The sequence below is a fragment of the Hyperolius riggenbachi genome, chromosome 12 (genome assembly GCF_040937935.1).
Source record: "Hyperolius riggenbachi isolate aHypRig1 chromosome 12, aHypRig1.pri, whole genome shotgun sequence".
Lineage (NCBI taxonomy): Eukaryota > Metazoa > Chordata > Amphibia > Anura > Hyperoliidae > Hyperolius > Hyperolius riggenbachi.
In genome coordinates, this window is record NC_090657.1 from 137649954 (window position 1) to 137672077 (window position 22124).

The following is a 22124-nucleotide window of genomic DNA, read 5'->3' on the forward strand; positions in this document are numbered from 1 at the left end:
AGATTGATTTTTATCATTAAAAATACTTTTATTTTCTCAGTTCATAGTGAAAAATACACTCTGTGTCATTACTTCAGAATCAAATATCTTCACCATAAATTGTTAAGTGGTAAGAATAGCCAAACAAAATTTGTATTTTTTATCTACAGTAGCACTTTTTATTTTTAAACTGGAATTGGTAAAAGTGAGAAATGTGTTTTTTCAATTTTTTTCCTTGTTTTCCCATTAAAATTCATAGAAAACAAAATTGTTCGAGAGAAAAATAGCATACAATGAAAGCTTAGTTTGTTTTAAAAAAAAAAAATTTCATTTCTGTGTCATAAGTAGGGATAAAGTTATTTCTGATAAATAAGGACATAGCTAAACTGTGAAAGCATGCTCCATAAGTGGGAAACAAGGTCTGGATGCAAAGTAGTTAAAACATTTAGTTTTATACAACTGGCAAATTATAGTCCTCAGACTATGTACTATACAATCTCAGAAAAACGTATTTGTATATCATTGTTTTCTGGTTATAGTAGTTGCATCCATAAAGCATGGGCAGCCTATAAATCCACTACTCAAAACTGCATACAAAAGATTTGCACATTAATTGTAGCTCTGCTTAAAATGTAAGTGTATTAAAATATGTACAAATAATACAAAAAAGGTGAATGCATATTTCTGCATAAGCAAGTGTGAGATAATAGGAAAAAAGCTCCATCAATATGGCAGAATAGCAACCTATAACCTGTTTGCATTAATACATTCACCTAATGACCTAAATACTGATAACCTGAGTACGGCAAACAACCAACAAAGTTGCATGCTACAGAGGGAGAAAACAATATGGAGAACCAGCTACAATGTGGCCACCTGTACCTCCACCATTGCTGCCATAGCCCTACTGCAGCTTTCATTGCAATTGAGTTTCTTACTAGAATAGAGTGCCTTTTTATTATCCACTGAGTAAAGAGCTTTGCTCAGAAACAGTTGTTTGGATTGGGACTGACTGCAGTGTTTACACCTCCATTCGACATTAGCCACATTGTTTGGAGAAGCTGCACCTCCATATTTTGGTCTCCCTCTGTATCATGCAATTTTGTTTATTTGCTGTATTCGGCTTATCGCTGTTATTAGGTGATGTACAAATGCAAACAGGTTATATGTTGCTATTCTGACATATATTGATTTCTTTATTTCCTCTAATCTAGCACATCAGTTTATATTACACATGCAGTGACCTCCTGTTGCAAGAAGCGACAGTGCCACTTCCTAGATGCCATCAAATGACTGTAACGGACAGGAAATGATCATGTGATCAGTATGGGTACTGTATGTGGCTGCATTATAACAACTGAAAGGTGTTGCAGTAGATCTGGGGACCCGTCGTGGTACATACATGTATGTTTTTCATATCTGCTAGGACTTGGAATTTAAACTGACAATATGCTTTTTCATAATATGTATTTGTGACATATTTACTTTAGCACCTTATATTTAGCAGTGCAAAACTTATAATTACACTTTTGTAAAAACTAATATATCTCTGATGAAAAGGAGGTGGGCAGGTTGACTAACCGAGATTTTCCAATCTCTACAATACTCAGTGCTGGTGCAGCTATGATAAAGGATGCACAAAGTGATGTAATGGACCAGAACGATCAGTTACAGTATTAGAGGCCAGAGGAGATGCACTCAATCACCATCTCACTGGTAAACCCTTTTAAGAGTCAGGGTTATTTATTTTCACAATGATAACCTGTTATATTACACTCCCTAATGTGTGCACACAGAGCACTGTATGTAGGCCAAAGATTCCTCCAGTGCAGAGCGTATGAAGTTAAGTGGAATATATGGATGTCAAATGTGCAGGCAGAGTGGTTGAACACTTTGCTGGAGAGACACAATGTGGGCTAATTGAGATTTATGTGGTAGGAACAGGTGCACAAGCCACCAGCAGGGAGCTCTTACACTCCAGTAGTTATTAAAAAGCTAAACCTTCACATACTATTGTCTGGTGTGTTACTCTGGCTTACACTGAGTATATGTGACAGCTGCAGCCAAAGTTATATAACAATGAAAGGACGGTTACATTGCCCTGACTATTTGCATATGTATCCACTTTTCTGCACATCTTTTTCCTTGCTGTTGTAGATAGTGTATTTTCAAATTACATCTTCCCGAAGGGGATTTTCCTGAAGAGGGGAATTCCAATTAACAACTGTATGTCACAATTTATTAAAAATCGGTTTAGACTGCCATATTTGTAATGGATGCGTACTAATAATTAGATTGCTATGTGTCAAGAAGATGAGCTGCAGACAGGGGGCTTATACTGACCACCGGTAATCACTACTTTGTGAGAAAGTATGCTAAAGCTGCACATAAGGTCATCTGTGTGTTCTTTGACAGGTGTCCAAGCTCATGTGAAGCTGTTTAACCACCCTGGCGTTCTATTAAGATAGCCAGGGTGGCAGCGCAGCAGTATTTGATTTTTTTTTTTTTTTAAACCATGTAGGTAGCCTAGCGCTAGCTACATTATTCCCCCCTCCCGGCGGCGTCTTACTCACCTTTCCGATCGCTTCCGGCGCATTAGCCCATCCAGAAATCCCGTTCTGAACGGGATTTCTTGGAGGGCTTCTCCGTCGTCATGGTAACGATCGCGAGGACGTCATCGGGAGTCCCGATCCACCCAGCAGCGCTGCCTGGCACTGATTGGCCAGGCTGCGCAAGGGTCTCGGGAGGGGGGCCTTACGCGACGGGTAGCGGTGCATCGGTGGCGATCGTCCCCCACACGCAGCTAGCAAAGTGCTAGCTGCGGGTTTTAAAATTATTTTTTGCTAAAATCGGCCCAGCAGGGCCTGAGCAGCGCCATCTAGCGGTCATGGACGAGCTGAGCTTAAAGGAAACACGAGGTGAATATAAACTGAGAAAACAATTGTTTCTATCCACCTTCATCTAAAAATGACTTTTTTTTAGATATCCCACGGTTTTATTTTTAAATTTACTTTTTAAGTTTTTACTGTTTTATTATTTCTGCTCAATGACACATTCATTGAAGTATGTCAGAGCTAACATCTATGAACTATTGACCGGTTTTATCTCTTTCCTGCTCTCATTTTCTGCCAGGAAAGGGTTTTATGGTTGTAATTCCTTTTCAGTGAGGGTTATGCTATAGTCTGACCCTGTCCCGGCTCGGACAAAAACTGTTACTTGCATACCTGATTTTTAACTCTTTCAGGCAGAGAAAAAAATAATACAGTATAGTTATTTGTGTGCTTGACACTGTACATACACTGCATGTTCTCCTCTGAAGCATGATAAGCTGCATAACTTTGCTTTACATCGTTGAAGTTCAAAGTGGAAATAACACAATAACAGTTAAACATAAAGTTGGTTTTACGTTGGTGTAAAATTGGTAGATCATTTCAGGACCTGGGTAATTTGCCATTATTGGGGAAAGGAAGCATTTCTGTACTGTACTTGTAAAGTGTTTGTGTACTTAGTCAGGGCTGTGGAGTCGGTACAAAAATCCACCAACTCAGAATCCTCAGTTTAGGATTCCAACGACTTTCACTCCGACTCCTCTAATTTGCATATTACAATCTTGTTGATTGAAAGCATGTAACATGAAATTAATCTCTTATCTGCCAATGCTTAGGAATTTTAAAAAGGCAACTGAAGTGAGAAAGATATGTAGACTGCCATATTTATTCCCTTTAGTCATAGACTAGAACTAGTCCTTGGTAAGAGTACTTGTAGAAGGTACAGACAGGAACAAAGAACATCTATCAGGCCCTAGGCAATGTAACTGTGGGTACATGTAAGAGTGAGGTGCAGGTACTCTGCAGGGGAATGAGGGGATTCTTTCTCTATTACACATTCTTCATGTACAATATGAACATGGATCAGGCCCTAGGCAATGTAACTCTGGGTACATGTAAGAGATGTGCAGGTACTCTGCAGGAGAATGAGTCGATTCTTCCTATATTACACATTCTTCATGTACAATCTGAACCAGGTTTATGGGTGATAGACAACACCTCTGTGTTCAATGTGCACAACATTCTCAGTGGATTCCCTGCAGCTCTGTGGGGAGTGCATGTAGAGTATAGTACTACTGTGTAACTTAAAGTAAACCTGAGACAGATGAAAGTTTTATACATACCTGGGTCTTCCTCCAGCCCCCTTTAGCCCAATCAGTCCCTTGCTGTTCTCCTCCGCCACCTAGATTCTTCTGCTATGGGTCCCGGTACATGAGCCAAAGGGGTGCAATGCGTGTGCACACACTCCGCTGCCGGGAGCGTACCACACCTGCGCAGCACTATTGCACAAGTGCAGATTGCTCCTGGCTGTGGAAGTGGCACATGGCCGGACTGCGCTTACTGGCTGAATTACCGGAACTCGTAGCAGAAGATCCAGGTGGTGGAGGAGGACAGCTAAAGGACCGATTAGCCTGAAGGGGCTGGAGGAAGCCCTAGGTATGTATAAACCTTTTCTTTTCATCCGTCTCAGGTACTCTTTCAATCACAGTCACCAAACCAAATTTTAACATATCAAATTATTTAATTTCATGAGCAAAAAGAGTGCATACATTTGCATAAACCAGCATCAACACAGAATTAATTCCATCTCTATTAGTGACACAGCTACACATCAGGCTTTATTCTTACAGCATAGATGTTATTTAGTATATATAAAAGATTCCTGTGTACACATCATATATACATTCACAATCAGATATGTGTATCTGACTTTAAAAATATGGGGACTGCTTTATTGAAGCAGCACAAGTAACAATTTGGGTACCCAAAATTGCTCCGACTCAGACTCCATGGCCCTGCTTATAGTGTGCTTCAAATAAATTTAAATTAGGCTCTAATTTATAAAGTAATATGCTTGTATTTCTGATTTTACTTCTCTTCTAAAATACAAGCTTATCACGGCCATTGATTAAATCACAAAAATGACTTAGTAGCTCATACTCATGTTTTCAAGATATTGCTAGTGTTCAATCTTGGAAACTCAAGGGAAACGTGAAACAGTATGGGGAATTAGGAATCAATTGCTGTAATCTAGGCACCGTTTGTTGTAACACCGCCCTAAGCCGATACAGATTAGTGGGTTGGGGACAGTTACCGTGTTTACATTGTGCACTGTACTCAGCTATTATATAAAAATGAAAATAATTATATGCAGCATTACTAAGTTACCTGGCATGTTGGCTTCACGTAGCAATGTAAGGTGCTTCTCCCGGATCCTCTTTGCATAGTCTTGAGAGAAGTGATAGATCTTGCTACATATTCCTTCTACTGAGTCCCGTGCCACAGCTGTCATGTGTGGCCCGCATTGTCTGCGCAGGTGCTCTAGCCGGTCCTGAGAGAGAGAGAAAAAATTCTCATATTAGGGGCAGAACACACACAAAGTAAATTTAATGTTATACTGAGACCGAAGTTGAGCACAGATTTGGCTTATCTTTCCATGCTGCTTTTAGAAAACTGGAGCCAAAATGAAGCACTTGCTTACAACAACCAATCAAAATCCTTCTGTCATTCAATGACTGAGATCTGATTTGTTGACAGGTGTTGATAAACCAGGCCCAGGTTATCTGATTGGTTGCTCTGGAGAACTCCCCTTCTGCTCCAAATTTCTTGTTGTGATCTACCCCAGGGGTTCTAAACCGCCATAGCACTACCCAAAACTGAAAAAAGTTGTATATAAATTGTAGTCAGATCTCTTCTATGCTAATTTGTGACACACATTATAAACAGTGGTCATGGTGCTAATGACTGTGAAGGGCAATTTATCCAGCTTCAAAAATTGGTGTCAGCTATAACAAAACAATCTTATGATTGACTGACCATGTAATCCTCCTTGGTTGCCAGGTGGTCTCTCCGCAACCAGCTGAAGGTGTCTTCCACATTCCACTTCACCACTTTCCTAATGTCAGGAGACGCTCTCCTAAAGCAGAGAACAGAGTCTAAGCAATGTGTGGGTATAAAACAGGTAAAAAAATACTGGAATTAAGTAAGCCATCTGAGGTAAACTCTACAACCAATTCAAATTATAGAAACCACTATATTATACTAGGTACACACGATGCTATTTCCCATCCGATTTACAGGAATCAGACTATTATTTCTGTCATGCCTGATCTGCTCCCATTGTACAGTGATTTGTGCAGTGGCTATGATCACTAATTGCCTTTATAAGAAAAATATACTATGCCTAATTGTTGAGTTGATCTTAAAGCCTGGTAGAAACCTCCACGTAGTATGAGGGCCAACAGAATTTTAATACTATGAGTAGATTGTGTATGTAAGCTCTCATACTACATGAAGTTGGTAAAATTGGTCAGTGATTGACCAATCAAAATTGGATGTGTGTACTAGGCTTTAGTACATTTAGGGTGCATACGCACATAGTTTTCATTTTTACAACCTCCATGTAGTATGAGGGCCACCAGATTACTTTGTACACATTGGCTATCATTCATAAAAGGCTGTGTGGTAAAAAAAATCTGGTCAGGAAAATGCCTCATTCGGTATTTTAGACTCTTGTGTGCTAATTTATAAACATTTTCACAGCTGCAATATAAGTGCGGTGTTTTGCCAAAATCCAATTTTCGGTAACATTGTTACAAAATTGTTACATTCCTGTTCTCTGTGCAGAGACAGCATTACAATAAGAGGCATCCCCAACTTCCCTTTAGATGTGCATGTTTTGTTATACTACCTCTGCTTACCCTGAATCTGCTCTGTATCTGTCTATTAGTCTTTCTTAACAATCTATTTAATTGCCACAGTGTAGAAGAACTTCAAGAAACTTTACACATGCCATGCTTTCTGACGTGAAATACACATCCTAAAAGCAGGAACCCAGAGGTTAAACACACAGCCTAAGGTATTCACAGGAAGCCTTGTTTGTTCCTCGCTGTTGCTGTTGCTGCTGCGTATGGGGAGATTTCACTGCTCCCATATACTTCCCTCTTATCACCTCTTCAAAGCAGGCAGTATTCTTCGTGCCATTACCGCCTGCTCTAATCTTTATGAATTGACATTCACTGACGTGTTGAGGTAATTACCGCGCAAGTCAGTAATTTACCTCACTGCTCGGGAATTTCAGCTTTTTATGCGGTAACTGATTTTATGAATTGACATTTTGCTAAGTGCTTAGTAAAGTCAGCTGTTTTCTGCATTACCACATCGGTAATGCTTTATGAATGATAGCCATTGTGTAGTTAAGCTCTCATACTAAATGGAAGTGGTAAAATTGGCCAATCAAAATTGTATGTATGTATGCACCCTTAGTCACTGATCAGTGAAGTCTAAGTACCTGATCTACATACTTGTTCTGTGACTCAGAACTTGTAGCATGATGTGACTTTTCAACATCATTGAATTGTGATCCTGATTTTCAGGATACGCGATGTGCAGCAGTGTGAAAGTTTAAAGGGCATCCGAGGTGAAAATAAACTGATGAGATAAACAATTGTATTTAAACTCCTTCTTCTAAAAATGACATTAAGACATCCCACAGTTTTATTTTAAATTTAAATCTACTTTTTAAGTTATTACTGTTTCTTTGTCTCTGCTCAATGACACATTCATTGAAGTATGCCAGAGCTAAAATCTATAAACTATTGTCGGTTTTCATCTCTTTCCTGCTCCCAGTAGCCATTTACTGTCAGGAAAATGTTTTATTGCTGTAATTATCAGTGAGGGTTACGCTATAGTTCCACTCACTTCTGACCTGGACAGACACTGTCACTTGCATACCTGATGTTTAACTCTTTCAGGCAAAGAAAGAAAAAAGTAAAGCAGCATAGTTATTTGTTTGCTTGGCGCAGTACATACACATGTCTATCTCATTATGTCACATCGGTTGTCCTTTAAGGATAGAAGACAAAGAGTGGTTGTGAACAGAGTATACTTAAAATGGGACACTGTAAGAAGTGGGGTACCGCAAGGGTCAATACATGGTCCAATTCTTTTTTAATTTATTTAATACGGATTTAGTAGGTAGAAATCAGAGTAATGTAGCCATCTTTGCAAATGATACAAAATTATGCAGAATTATCAACACTAATATGGATAGTGACATATAACAACAGGATCTCGACAACATGGGCATATGGGCAGGAGCATGGCAGATGAAATTTAATGTTGGTAAATGTAAAGTCCTGCACCTTGGATGTGCCAATGGTAGAGCACCATATAAAATAAATTGCATAAGGTTGGGAACATGCAACACGGGAGTCAAGATCTGACTCAAGGTTACTAAAAATGTACTCGAGTGGTGTCGTAGTTCACACCACCGTGTTGTCACAGGTCTACTGAAAGACTACTACATCCTTTATTTACAATACTCACAGGTTTTAAAATATATGTTGGTGCATAGATTGCAGACCAAAACGGGTGTCTTTGCCTCTTGACTCCCGTGTTGCATGATTCATTTTTCCTGTACGAATACCGGCCTTGTTTATTGTAATAAGGCTGAGAACATCAGACTTGGAGAAGGACTTGGCAATACTGGTTGATAACAAGTTAAGAAATTGCATACAATGCACAAACACTCAGGGCTGGTGCACACCGAGCGGCTTTTTCAGCGTTTCTGCAGCCGCTTGCGGCTGCGGATCCGCTTGGTCAATGTATCTTAATGGGGTGGTGCACACCAGAGCAGGAGGCATTTTGCAGAAACGAAAAATGCCGGGGTGAGGCATTTTTTGGATTGCGGGTGCGTTTCTGCCTCAATGTTAAGTATAGGAAAAACGGCTCTGAAAAACGCCTGTTCAGAGCGGTTTTGCCGGCGTTTTTGTTACAGAAGCTGTTCAGTAACAGCTTTACTGTAACAATATATGAAATCTACTATACTGAAATCCGCTGAAGCAAAACGCCATAGAAAAGAAGAAAAAGCGTTTCAAAATCTGCTAGCATTTTGCGGATCTGCTAGCGGTTTTTGGTGTGCACCGGGCCTATGACTACACAAAGTCCCCAACAAGCCCTTCTAAATAATAATATAATACATAAAACATATAAGTAAATAAATAATATTAAAATTGGGCTAACTACCCTTCACCATAACACAACATATGGGGGATGGGGGGGGGGGGGGGGGGGGGGGGTGACCCAGACTCTATGGATGAGATTAGTTCCTATCCCACAGAAGGATGGTCATATAAACCACCTAGGGGTAACTGAAGTCCTCACAATAAAAGGATAAAAAAGTTACCTCTACATATAGACAGTAACACATTATGTGTGAATCCTAGAGGAGATAAGAAACACTACCACATGCACTTAATAGTATAATACAGGTGGGTCAACAAAAATCCATATTATTTGCATAGGTAGTTAAAATCTACCGTATATACTCGAATATAAGTCGACCCCAATATTTGACCCTCTTAAGCTGGAATTTTTTAATTACTCAAGTATAAGTTTATCTAGCAAAGTTAACCACCCTGGCGTTCTGATTATATCGCCAGGGTGGCTGCGGGAGGGTTTTTTTTGAATAAAAAAAAAACTATTTCATGCAGCCAACTGAAAGTTGGCTGCATGAAAGCCCACTAGAGGGCGCTCCGGAGGCGATCTTCCGATCGCCTCCGGCGCCCAGAATAAACAAGGAAGGCCGCAATAAGCGGCCTTCCTTGTTTTGCTTATATCGTCGCCATAGCGACGAGCGGAGTGACGTCATCGACGTCAGCCGACGTCCTGACGTCAGCCGCCTCCGATCCAGCCCTTAGCGCTGGCCGGAACTTTTTGTTCCGGCTACGCTGGGCTCAGGCGGCTGGGGGGACCCTCTTTCGCCGCTGCTCGCGGCGAATCGCCGCAGAGCGGCGGCGATCAGGCAGCACACGCGGCTGGCAAAGTGCCGGCTGCGTGTGCTGCTTTTTATTTGATTAAAATCGGCCCAGCAGGGCCTGAGCGGCGACCTCCGGCGGTGTTGGACGAGCTCAGCTCGTCCAGACCGCTCAGGTGGTTAATGGCTGCACAGTTGACTTGAAGTCTTGCACAGGACATAATACATACAGGATGTCTTTCTCTGTGTTTAAGAGAGTTTAGCCTGTCCAATTCCCCCTCATCGGTGTCTAATAAGCTGTAATTTGATCTCTCCCCATGTCACATGACAAGTCAGATAAGCTCATTTAAAAGCACAGGATGTTAACAATATGCCTGCTTCCATGAAAGCAGGAAGTAGACACACTACAGCTGATACAAATTCTGCAATACATCTGCAAACAAAAGGCATTTTTCTTTTTAAAGGTTATTATGCTATTGCATATCTTTTAGAGCAGAGAGAAAGATCTTAGATCAGGTCCGCTTTAAACAATACACCCTTCCCAGAGCCCCAGGAGCCAGCGTCTCTCTATCCCTCCCCACAGTGCTAAATCACCTGCAACACACAGAAAATCCCCCCTCCCTTCCCGCACAACTCTGTAATGTTATGCGCTGGGAAGGGTGCCTCTTTCTGTCCCCTTCCCCGCATTGCTAAAGTAATTTTGTGCTTCCATCCTCTCTCCCCCCTCTGTGCGATCTAATGCACAGTGAGCACTGCAGCAGAAGCCAACACTTACAGTTCCATTGCCAGCGCTGAATCCTCTATACACTCTCTGTCCAATAGTACAGCTTTGGTTCCCGATGTCATGTGACTTCATGTGTCATGTGACATCGGGAGTCGGGCTGTACTATTGGACAGAGAGCGGCATGAAAGGAAGGAGTATACAGGATACCGTGCTGGCAATAAAAATTGTCGGATTCTGCTGCGGCGCCACTGAACATTAATTACACAGAGGGGGAGAGAGTCAGCCCCCCTTTGCACGGCGATAAGAGGGGGGAGATTTACAGCATTATAGCTACATCAGAGGAGGAGAGAGAAGCACCTCCCCCATCCTGCTATAAGTGGGATATTTAGGACTGACTCGAGTATAAGGCGACCCCCCCCCACTTTTATACTTTGAGTCAGTTCTAAATTTCTCGACTTATAGTCGAGTATATACGGTACTCAAAAAAACAATACTAGGTTCCCACCTATATACTGGTTGCACTAACAATCAGTCACCCCTAATACAAGCGACATGTTCCGTCTGTAAATACAACAATATTGTATTACAATAATATATTTTTCTATAATAAAGTAACTTTTATATGTGACTAAGCGAGGCCTTGCTGTAACTTTCTTGTGGAGGGAGGTTTTTCTTCCGTCTGTAAATACAACAAAAGGTGCAGTGCTAAAAGTGCATAATACAGTGATACAAGGTAGCCCAATGCAGAGCCTTGGCCTTATTGTGAGGACTTCAGTTACGCCAGGTGGTTTATAATATGACCATCCACCTGTGGGATAGGAACTAATCTCATCCATAGAGTCTGGGTTGCCCCCCCCCCCACCCCCAATGTGGTATATGTTATATGTTATGATGAAGGGTAGTTAGCCCAATTTTAATATTTATACGTATTAAAGGTTATGTTTTAGGTATTATATTATCATTTAGGTAAAAGGGCTTATTGGGGACTTTGTGTAGTCTCAGTGTTTGTGTGTTCTATACCCTATTCTATGCTCATTAGTTTTAGTGTTATCGTATACAATGCAAGGCAGCGATAGCTAAAGCAAATAAAAATCTGGGATGCAAAAAAAGGGAAATATAGTCTTGAGATGCTAGTAGTACTACTCTCTCTGTATAAATTACGGGACGGGACCCTATGATGACATTCTAATGTTATGAACTGTTGATGAGCGCTACCTGGAAATCTGTTTAATATTGTTGAAGATATACACGCATCTTACCAGAGCGATCCACCTGTGGAGTGGGCGTTAACAGTCATATCAGTGCATACATAGTGCCATATAATATTTTTTGCACATCGAACTCTGCTTTATTTTGTTGTTGGCAATACAAAAGTTTGGCAGATGATCTTTTTGTCCCTAGGGTTGTACAACAGACAAGGGGACATGATACGCATATGGAGGAAATTTTTTTGCCATCTGTTTTAAAAAGGGGTCCTTTAATTCAACACAATGGCTTCCTGCAGTGGGAGGAGTGTGGTATTGTGATGTTGGGACACATACGTGAACTTAGGGAGAGGAGGCTATTGACATTTGCGGAATTAAGGAGCAGGGTTCCAGCCACACATTTTCTGTATTATACCCAAATAATTTATTTTTGTACCTCTGTCCTTAAGAGGTCTAATACTGATTTTAGAGGCGACAGCTTCTGATAAACTCATAAAACCAGGAAATGCTGATGTAACTTTGTCTACTCTGTATAAGGACATGATGGCTTGGACAGCAGAAAAGGTGGCATATCAAGGGTTGCAGAAGTGGGGTATGATACTAAATGACCCTGAGGTTCCACGAAAATTACTGCAAGGTTTAGAAAAGGTCCAGAAATGTGTGGTGTATATGAGGTGTGGAGAGAATCCCACTTAATGTTCTTACATAGAGCGAATAATGCGTTTTGATATTCGCTAAAGAAACCTGCCCACACATGAATATGAACCTATGTGTCCGAAGTGCTGACTTCCTAATGCATCGTTATTCCATTGTGTTTGGCAATGTCCAGTTATTTCTTCCTTCTGGGATTCAGTATGTAAGTTGATCCGGAAGAAAAATAAAACATTTTTGGGACCTGCTGGAAATATTTCTCTACTGGATGTTGATTATAGATTCACCATATGTACAAAGAAAATGTACATTATCGGTAAAGCTGTATTTTCCCAATAAAAAGTTTCAAAAAAAGGGTCCTTTCCAGTAGTTAAAATGTGGAATATCTTACCTCTGAAAGTAGTTATGGCAAACTCTGTATCTGCATTTAAAGAGGGCTTGGGTGCTTTCCTTGAATTGAAGGGCATCCACGGCTATACTTATTAGGTAATTCCCAGGAGAGTTGATCCAGATATTTATCTGACTAACATCTGAAGTTAGGAATTAATTTTTCCCTTTGAATACTTACTGGCCCAGACCTTGTAAAGTTGTTCGCCTATCCCTGGATCAACTGTGCTCGCCTAAATTTCTCTAGTGCCTGGCTGTCTTCCCTGCTCTCCTCCTCATTCCCCTCCTGGCTGACAATGCTGGAATCCTGAATGTTGTAATTCAGGCTGAATCCTCTAGGTGGCAGCAGCGCTTTATAGAGGTACAACAGCCATCATCCTCTCACTCTATGCTGCTGACACAGGATGAGTGAGCTGCTAGCATGTGCCTCTCATCCTCATTACTATTCACTGCAGTAAGGGCTGGCCCCTCTTCATCATCCTGATTCTAAAATGCCAGTGCTTTTGCTTTGCCTAACCCAGCAATGCTTCTGAACCTGGGAGGATTCTCAGAACCTGCTGCACCTACCAACACTTAGGAAGACTTCACAGAGGCAGCCAGGTAAGTATGTCTTCACCTGTATATGGCTGTGAGAGTGTGACCTCCACCCGGCAGCTGCTGACCCCTGCATGGCGCCAAAGTTAAACTCAGCCTGCAGGGCTTGTCTCGATCCTCACACAGCCATAAACGGACCCCAGAAGGTGCCAGCCCATCCAGTACCTTGCCAGAACAGTCCAGCAGCAGTAAAAGTAAGTAACTACGAGGGGTGAGGTATTGGGGGGAGAGACACAAACAGCCATGAAGTTGAAGGCCAGGGAGAGGAGTGCAGCCACAGCCAGCCTTGTAGTGCTAGCTAGCTAGCTTAACAGCATTAGAGGCATGAGAAGCGGTGGAGTAAGCCTCAGCTGCTGAGCTGCAAACAGAGAGGGGAGAACAGTCACAGTTAGAGCCAGCCTGGAGGTCGGGATACAGGGAAGATGCAGCTGCAGCAGCTGGTGTCAACCCTGTGTGTGGCAGGCTGCAGAGACTCCAGACCAGGGAGGAGGTAGCACACTCCATGTGTAAAACACTCTGGCTTGTTCTGTGTTTGTGTGTGCTTATGTGTGCTTTGCCTAGCTTGTTTTGTGTGTTTCTGTGCTCCATCCCTTGTGCCCCACTGTGCGTGTCTGTGACACATCCCCTGTGCCCCACTGTGCGTCTCTGACCCATCCCCTGTGCCCCGTTGTGCATGTTTGTGACCCATCCCCTATGCCCCATTGTGCGTGTCTGCGCCCCATCCCCTGTGCGTGTCTGTGACCTATCCTCTATGCCCCATTGCGTGGCTCTATGCCTGTGCCCCATCCTCTGCCCCTTTACAGTATAAGGTGATACTCTGTGCCTGTACTGATAGTAAACTAGCTGCAGCGTGTGCTTATCTCGCCTACCTCCATTATGAGCAGTATGAGAGGTTACTCTGTGCCTATATTGATAGTAAATTAGCTGCAGTGTGTGCTGATCCCTGCTACCCCAGATTATGTACAGTATAAGCTGTTATCTGTGTCTGTACTGATAGTAAATTAGCTGCAGCATGTGCTGAGCTGTGCTGCCTCCAATATGTACAGTATAAGCGGTTACTATGCACCTGTACTGATAGTAAACTAGCTGCAGTGTGTGCTGATCTCTGCTGCCTCCAGCATGTACAGTATAGGCTGTTGCTCTGGGCCTGTACTGATTTATTTTGATTAATTTTAGTACTTCTAGGTATTATGGGAGTTCAGCTCTGTTCTTAGTATTCAAAGTCTGTTGGTTCTCATACTACATGGAGGTGGTCAAATTTGTCAGTGATTGACCAGTCAAAATTGAATGTGTGTATTCATCTTTACTCTTTGCCTATACTGATAATGAAATATCTAAACGATAGGGGTCTCCATCCAACATTTTGCTGGGCAGGCCTTATATTAGGTTACACTGCTGTTAAGTTCGTGTAATTTGGTCCCACCCATGGCCAAGTCATTCCCTGCGTGGCCACACCCATTTTTGTCGCTACGCGCACTGCCGGTCCTTCCCACCTGGTGCCCCGGATCTCTTAGGATCCTAGCAACGCCCCTGGAAAAGAATAATTACAATGTATTTATTCTTAAAAGCTCTGGAGAAAATCGCTATACCAAGCGCTTTGCAATTTCCCTATACCTTCCATTGAGCAAAAACGTTCAGAAAATGGTACAGGCAACGCTTTGCTGAGCCGATCGGATATTAACCGCTCAGATGTGAACTCTTATAGGGATTCATCACACAAGCACTTTCAGGGCGATTTTGAAAATCGCTGACGCTTAAAAAAAAAAAAAAAAACGCCCTAGGTGTGAACGAGCCCTTACACCAAACTAACTATGTTACGGTTAGGATCACGCTTTTATTGGCTTTTCCTAAACAATCCTGTTAGAGGAGGGTAAAGAAGGAAACTTACAAATAATTACAGCAGAAGAGAACTATATCTATGCTACATGGTCCAACACAAATTATCAGCAAGGAGCCATAACTCAAGAATGATACACTAAATTCAAGAGTATAAGAAGGGACAATAACCCCTTAAACAATGTCTGGGATCTGGATTGTATACATCCTGACAGTTGGTGTGTGCCCACCCAACAGAGACTTTGAAGGAGTGTGTTTGCCCGGAGTCAACACACAACCATTGTCATGATGAGAGGTCTTATTGGGTTGAATCAATAATTCCCAACAGAAATTAGATCGGACATGTCGTAAATTATCGATTCAACCCAAAATCTGACAGGAAATGGCATCCCCCTCCGGCCTCTCGTCAAGTTTTACTCCCTACTAGATAACCTAAACATGCACTGGCTGTATATACTTCCCCACCTCTTGCTTCCCCCCTATCCTTTAGATCACGTGTCGAATTCCAGGCCTGGAGGGCCAGATCCATGCCAGTATTTAGGATGGACTGAGAAAGAGAGGAATGTGTTCTACCAGATTGACCACACCTTTCCTTATTCAGACCCATCAATTGATTTGAGCTGTATCAAAAATGTGTGAGGATCTCGGCCCACATAGGACCAGTTTGACATACCTGCTTTAGATTGTAAGCTCATGAGGGCAGGTATCTCTCACCCTTTTGTGTCTTGGAATTTGTTATTCATTTCATAGCTTGCACTCTGTTATACATTTTGTTCATCATGTTACATCTGTCATTGTAATCACCAGTTCTGTATTTATACCAGTGTCCATATTACATGTATATCATTGTCTGTATCATTATGTACCCGTAGTATGTTTTCCTACTTTGTACAGCGCCACAGAATATGTTAGTGCTTTATAAATCAATAATAATAATAATCAATAATAAAAGTGTGTGTCAAGCATTAGAGGTCTTACCTAGATTCAATAAGTCTTTTGGCTGCCTCTGCGTATTTAAAGAGCAAACGTTTCGCTTCATCCCGGTGTTTAATGCGAGATAGTCTATAAGAAAATAAAAACCAAGATGTTAGACCATCAAAATGAAGAAAAAGAAAATCATGCATCCCTTAAAAAGTGTACCTGTCACAGTTTGTAAGATTCCTAAGAGTACCAAGGTTGCAATAAGGAAAATGTAATGGGAAGTTATGAAAGGATCGGCAGGAGCTAGGGTTAGTAACTCATCCTAGTATCAGGTCTGAATCCCCCCACCTGCAAAACCGCATTGGGGATGGACACAGAGTTTCGGAAACACTTTACTCTACCAATTTTACCACCTCCATGCAGTATGAGGGTCAACAGATTTTGAATATTATGAACAGATGGTACAGGTAAACTCTCATACTACATGGAAGAGGTAAAATTGGGCAATCAAAATTGGCCTTTAATCAAATGTAAATATAAATATAATAACCTTGTCATGAGAGAGATTCAGATGCTACCATTCCCTGGTTCCTTTTGAAATGTACAACTTTTTGAGTTACCGTATTTACTTAGAACAAGTACCGGTACTTAGGTTACAAAAACAAATAATTCCATCTGCACTATTTCATTTATGCAGTTTAAAAAGTAGTTAGATACTGAGAATCCGCACTGCAGCTACTATTATTATTATTTATTTATTTTTTAAGTAGCAATGTCAGACTCTACATTACTCTCATGACAGATTTATTCCACGTGCTTTAACCACCTTACGACCGCCTAACTCAGATTGGCAGCCGCAACGTGGCTCCCCCAGGACTGCCTAACGATGATTGGCATCAAGCCCCGGGGGAGTGTTTTGCAGGGGATCCCTCCCGCACGCATCCCCCCTTGAGTTACGGAGTTCCGCTCTGTCAACAGTTTACCAGCAGCGAACAGTGGTTTGTTTTCATTGCACTGCGCTGCGATCTATTGCAGCGCTGTACTGGGGACAGCCCTGTCACTTGGATGTCCCCTCGAGTGGCAGGGAAAGAGATCCCTCTCATAGGCTGAGAGGTGATCGCCTGTGATTGGCTGTCGGGGGTAGGGGGGAAAGTACACGTAATTATTAAAAAAAAAAAAAATTATATATATATATATTATATAAATATTTTTTTTTTCTTTTAATAAACAAAATACTGCCTCCAGCAGCGATCAGAGCTCACCAACAGAAAGCTCCGTTGGTAGGCAGAAAAGGTATGTGTGGGTGTGTGTGTGTGGATTAATTTATGTGCCACATCGTGTGGCTCTGCAGCGAGCTGTTAAAGTTGAATTGTAAAAAATAGCCTACTAGGGGGGTGTAAGCCTGTGGTCCTTAAAGAGACACTGAAGCGAACGAAAAATTATGATATTCTGATTTGTATGTGTAGTACAGCTAAGAAATAAAACATTAAGATCAGATACATCAGTCTAATTGTTTCCAGTACAGGAAGAGTTAAGAAACTCCAGTTGTTATCTCTATGCAAAAAAGCCATTAAGCTCTACAACTTTCAAAGTCGTGGAGAGGGCTGTTTTCTGACTTTTATGATCTCAACTGTTATTGAACTATTTACTTTTTCTCTGCCAGAGGAGAGGTCATTAGTTCACAGACTGCTCTGAAAGAATCATTTTGAATGCTGAGTGTTGTGTTATCTGCACATATTATAGAATGATGCAATGTTAGAAAAAACACTATATACCTGAAAATAAAAATATGAGAATATTTTCTTTGCTGCTAATCTTCTAGTAATTATTCATAGTACACAACCAATTCATTATATCATATATTTTTTTTCCGCTTCAGTGTCTCTTTAAGTGGTTAAATGCTGGTGACAAATTGCACCTACAGCCACCTCCTTTACTTCAAATACTCTGCTGTCCTTAGTGCACCCTTTGATCCTAGATTTGAACTGTAGATCGAACTTTATATCTCTGAGTTGTAGCACAGTTTAAATTAAAAACGTTTATTAGGTACTAAGACTCCTTTCATAAAATCCTTGAATTAATTTACACAAACATAGCACCCAAATGTGAAGCTGATGTAAATGGTCACCTTATAGGGACATCATTCATAATCTCTCTGAACATAGATGGGGATACAGCTGGGTCGCAGTCACTGGGAAGGAGTGGATCTGGCCCTCGATCTAGAACTTTTCTCTCCAACATCCAGCGATTAAATGACTCACGAGGCGGGTCAATACCTGGGAGAGAAAAGATGAAAAGGTTAAAAATGACCTGTAGTAGAATTTTAGATATTTCCACACTTAGGCTAGGTTCACACTGGTCCGTTACATAACGTATGTGTTATGAGTGTGAACTACAATGCAGACTGGAAATAGACTATAATACAAAGCCTGCATGCAGCAAGTTAGAATAAGGCGATCAGTTACAAGGCAGTACTGTGAACAGGCCCATAGAGTGCCATGGGCAGTGAGATGACATTCAGAATGATTCTGCAACTGGGCACTGTGAACTAGCCCTTAGCGTGTATATTATTATTGTGCAATTATATAGTATAGCCACTTGCATATATTAACACACTCACATTTCCCCAAATTCTATAAAACTTGGCAGGATATCCTTTTCTAAAGACACCCAAACATTACAAAATGATGGCATGGTCCTATTAGTTTTGTTCATGATCACACATTCCCCATATTTCTGGGTACTGAATTGTTCTCAGGGAAATATTGGTCACAATGCTGGTTATTTTCAGCTAGTTGTCATTATTCACTTGAGAGAAAGGCAGTGCCAGGGGAGCTGCCATGTTCACACCTTACAGACCTCTATTATAAAACACACGTTCTGCTGTGGGCAATCATACCATGTATACATGTCCAAAATTCATATAATAGTGACAAGCAACTTTACATACCGTATTTTTCACACCATAAGACACACTTTTTCTACCCAAATGGGGGGGGGGGGGGGGCGGAGTCAGTGCATCTTATGGTCCGATGTGCAGCGCCAGGTGTCCCCCCCCCCCCATTCCAAAAGTCCTGCAGCAGACACCGCTCCATCCTGGGCTCGCACCTATACAGAAAGAGTAGTAAAGCTGGTATGTGTACAAGCCCAGAAGTGCGGCAGCAGCAATGTCAGCCCGGGAGAGTGAGATAGGAAGCTTACCAGCGCGCACCACCAGCAGCACATGGAGCAGAGACTGGGAAGGTAAGGAGCCAGCACGGACAGCGAGGCGGCGATAACAGAGACTTCTGTGTGAAGCGATGGCAGCCCAGGATGAGACCCAGAGTGTCACCATGTGCGGTCGGTGGAGGCAGAGACCCAGAGGCACAGCAACCATGGCAGCAAAGGATCTACCAATCACAATCACAAAGAGCTGAGTCAGCCAGATGGGCTCCTGCTCTCTCTGGAGGGTAAGCTGTGCATTGGTTTTAAATGTGCCTGGGGGTGGCGGTATGAGGGGGTTTCCGGCAGTTTGTGGGGTAGGGGAGAGAGTTGAGGCACTGTGTGTGTGAGAGAGGAGTAGTGGCATGTGGGGACCTGGATGCAGGAATCAGAGTGTGGGGGAGAGGGGTGCTGCTTTGGAGAGGTATCAGCAAGTTAGGGAGAGAGGAAGTTTGAGGTCCTGGTTTATGGTGGGTACCAGGTAGGTAGAGGGGATGCTGGTGAATAGGGATTGATAGTGTATGGGGAGAGCAGACTGGAAGATATAGGGCTGGTGGTAAGGGTGGTCAAGCTCGAGATGAGGTGAATGGGGGCAGGTGGTGGAAAGGACTGGGGATGCAGTGAATGAGGGTTAGTGTAGCTGGTCGGGGTTGCTTTAGCTGGGCAGTGAGATTAAGAGATAGAGACAGCTTGGGGACAGGGAGGGTAATGCTCCACAAGGCGCCCTGCACCAGGTTTAGTTCATTTTTTCCCCCTGGATTTTGTCCTATAAACCTAGGTGCGTCCTATGGTCTGGAAAAAGACGGTATATTAACTGATTCATTAGCAATTCTCCATTAAAACATTTGATTCTTATGTCTAATGATATTAATACATACCCAAATGGTACAACAATGTTCCTAAAAACTAACTGCATTTAAAGCTGCACAGTTATAGTACATCTAAAGTGACAGCGATATGGAGACTGCCATATTTATTTTATTTTATACAATACCAGTTGCCAGGCAGATGATCATCAGGACAGGCAGGCAACTTACATTGTTTAACAGGAAGTAAATATGTCATCCTCCATATTTCCCACCATTATATATGTATATTTTACAAACTTTTTTGCAATTTTTTTTCATACACAGTTACTTTAAAATACTGTTCTGTAATGCATATAAAAGCTGTGCCAGAACTTATGTCAATGCGAGTATTCATTCCATAAAAAGCAATATAGAAAGACAAATTAAAGAAAGGTTCTCAAAGGACCACATTAAACCGAGATGCCGAGGAAAATCTCAATTTGTTAAAGAAATGTCCATTTCTTAACTGGCAATATCATTACATTTATGGATAGTACTAATTTTATATACAAGGAAGTGCATATTTTTAATAGTTATGTTCATTTGTTTCACTTACAAAAAATAATAATCAAAACACATAGGAGGGTTTCGGTGATCCTTGTAGTGATCTTGTAGTCAAGAATACATACAGTGGAGGAAATAATTATTTGACCCCTCACTGATTTTGTAAGTTTGTCCAATGACAAAGAAATGAAAAGTCTCAGAACAGTATCATTTCAATGGTAGGTTTATTTTAACAGTGGCAGATAGCACATCAAAAGGAAAATCGAAAAAATAACCTTAAAGAGAATCTGTATTGTTAAAAATCGCACAAAAGTAAACATACCAGTGCGTTAGGGGACATCTCCTATTACCCTCTGACACAATTTCGCCGCTCCTCGCCGCATTAAAAGTGGTTAAAAACAGTTTTAAAAAGTTTGTTTATAAACAAACAAAATGGCCACCAAAACAGGAAGTAGGTTGATGTACAGTATGTCCACACATAGAAAATACATCCATACACAAGCAGGCTGTATACAGCCTTCCTTTTGAATCTCAAGAGATCATTTGTGTGTTTCTTTCCCCCTGTTCTCATGCACTGAAGTTTCAGGCTGCTTGTTTCTTCCTGCAAACAGCTTTGCCCTTGTCTGTAATTCTTCAGTATGTGAAAGCCCAGCCAGCTCAGAGGACGATTTATCCAGCTTGTAAAAGATGAGAGAAGAGAGAAGCTGCTCTAATCCTAAATAACACACAGGCAGTGTGCATAGAGGGGCCTGGAAGGGGGAATTCATAGCAGAACCACAACACTGAAGAACTTGGCAGCCTTCCAGACACAGGCTGACAAGTCTGACAAGAGAGAGATAAGTTGATTTATTACAGAGACTGTGATAGTACAAAGTGCTGCAGTAAGCCAGAACACATTAGAATAGCTTTTTGAACTTGTAGGATGATAAAAAACAGGATGCAATTTTTGTTACGGAGTCTCTTTAAATAAAAGATAGCAACTGATTTGCATTTCATTGAGTGAAATAAGTTTTTGAACCCCTACCAACCATTAAGAGTTCTGGCTCCCACAGAGTGGTTAGACACTTCTACTCAATTAGTCACCCTCATTAAGGACACCTGTCTTAACTAGTCACCTGTATAAAAGACACCTGTCCACAGAATCAATCAAGCAGACTCCAAACTCTCCAACATGGGAAAGACCAAAGAGCTGTCCAAGGATGTCAGAGACAAAATTGTAGACCTGCACAAGGCTGGAATGGGCTACAAAACCATTAGCAAGAAGCTGGGAGAGAAAGTGACAACTGTTGGTGCGATTGTTCGAAAATGGAAGAAGCACAAATTGACCATCAATCGACCTCGCTCTGGGGCTCCACGCAAGATCTCACCCCGTGGGGTGTCAATGGTTCTGAGAAAGGTGAGAAAGCATCCTAGAACTACACGGGAGGAGTTAGTGAATGACCTCAAATTAGCAGGGACCACAGTCACCAA

The 22124-nt window shown here is 41.7% G+C and overlaps 1 protein-coding gene across 4 annotated transcripts in view; it reads right to left on the reverse strand.

Moving 5' to 3' along the window:
- Positions 1 to 22124, reverse strand: part of PCIF1 (phosphorylated CTD interacting factor 1) — a 99450-nt gene that overhangs the window by 19004 nt on the left and 58322 nt on the right. For all 4 annotated transcript variants that reach the window (XM_068263966.1, XM_068263963.1, XM_068263964.1 and 1 more), the window contains exons 7-10: positions 18230 to 18377; positions 16159 to 16242; positions 5844 to 5943; positions 5196 to 5358 (exon numbers count right to left, since the gene is read on the reverse strand). In XM_068263966.1, coding sequence (XP_068120067.1) covers positions 5196 to 5358; positions 5844 to 5943; positions 16159 to 16242; positions 18230 to 18377 — 495 coding nt within the window. The remainder of the gene's footprint in view (positions 1 to 5195; positions 5359 to 5843; positions 5944 to 16158; positions 16243 to 18229; positions 18378 to 22124) is intronic.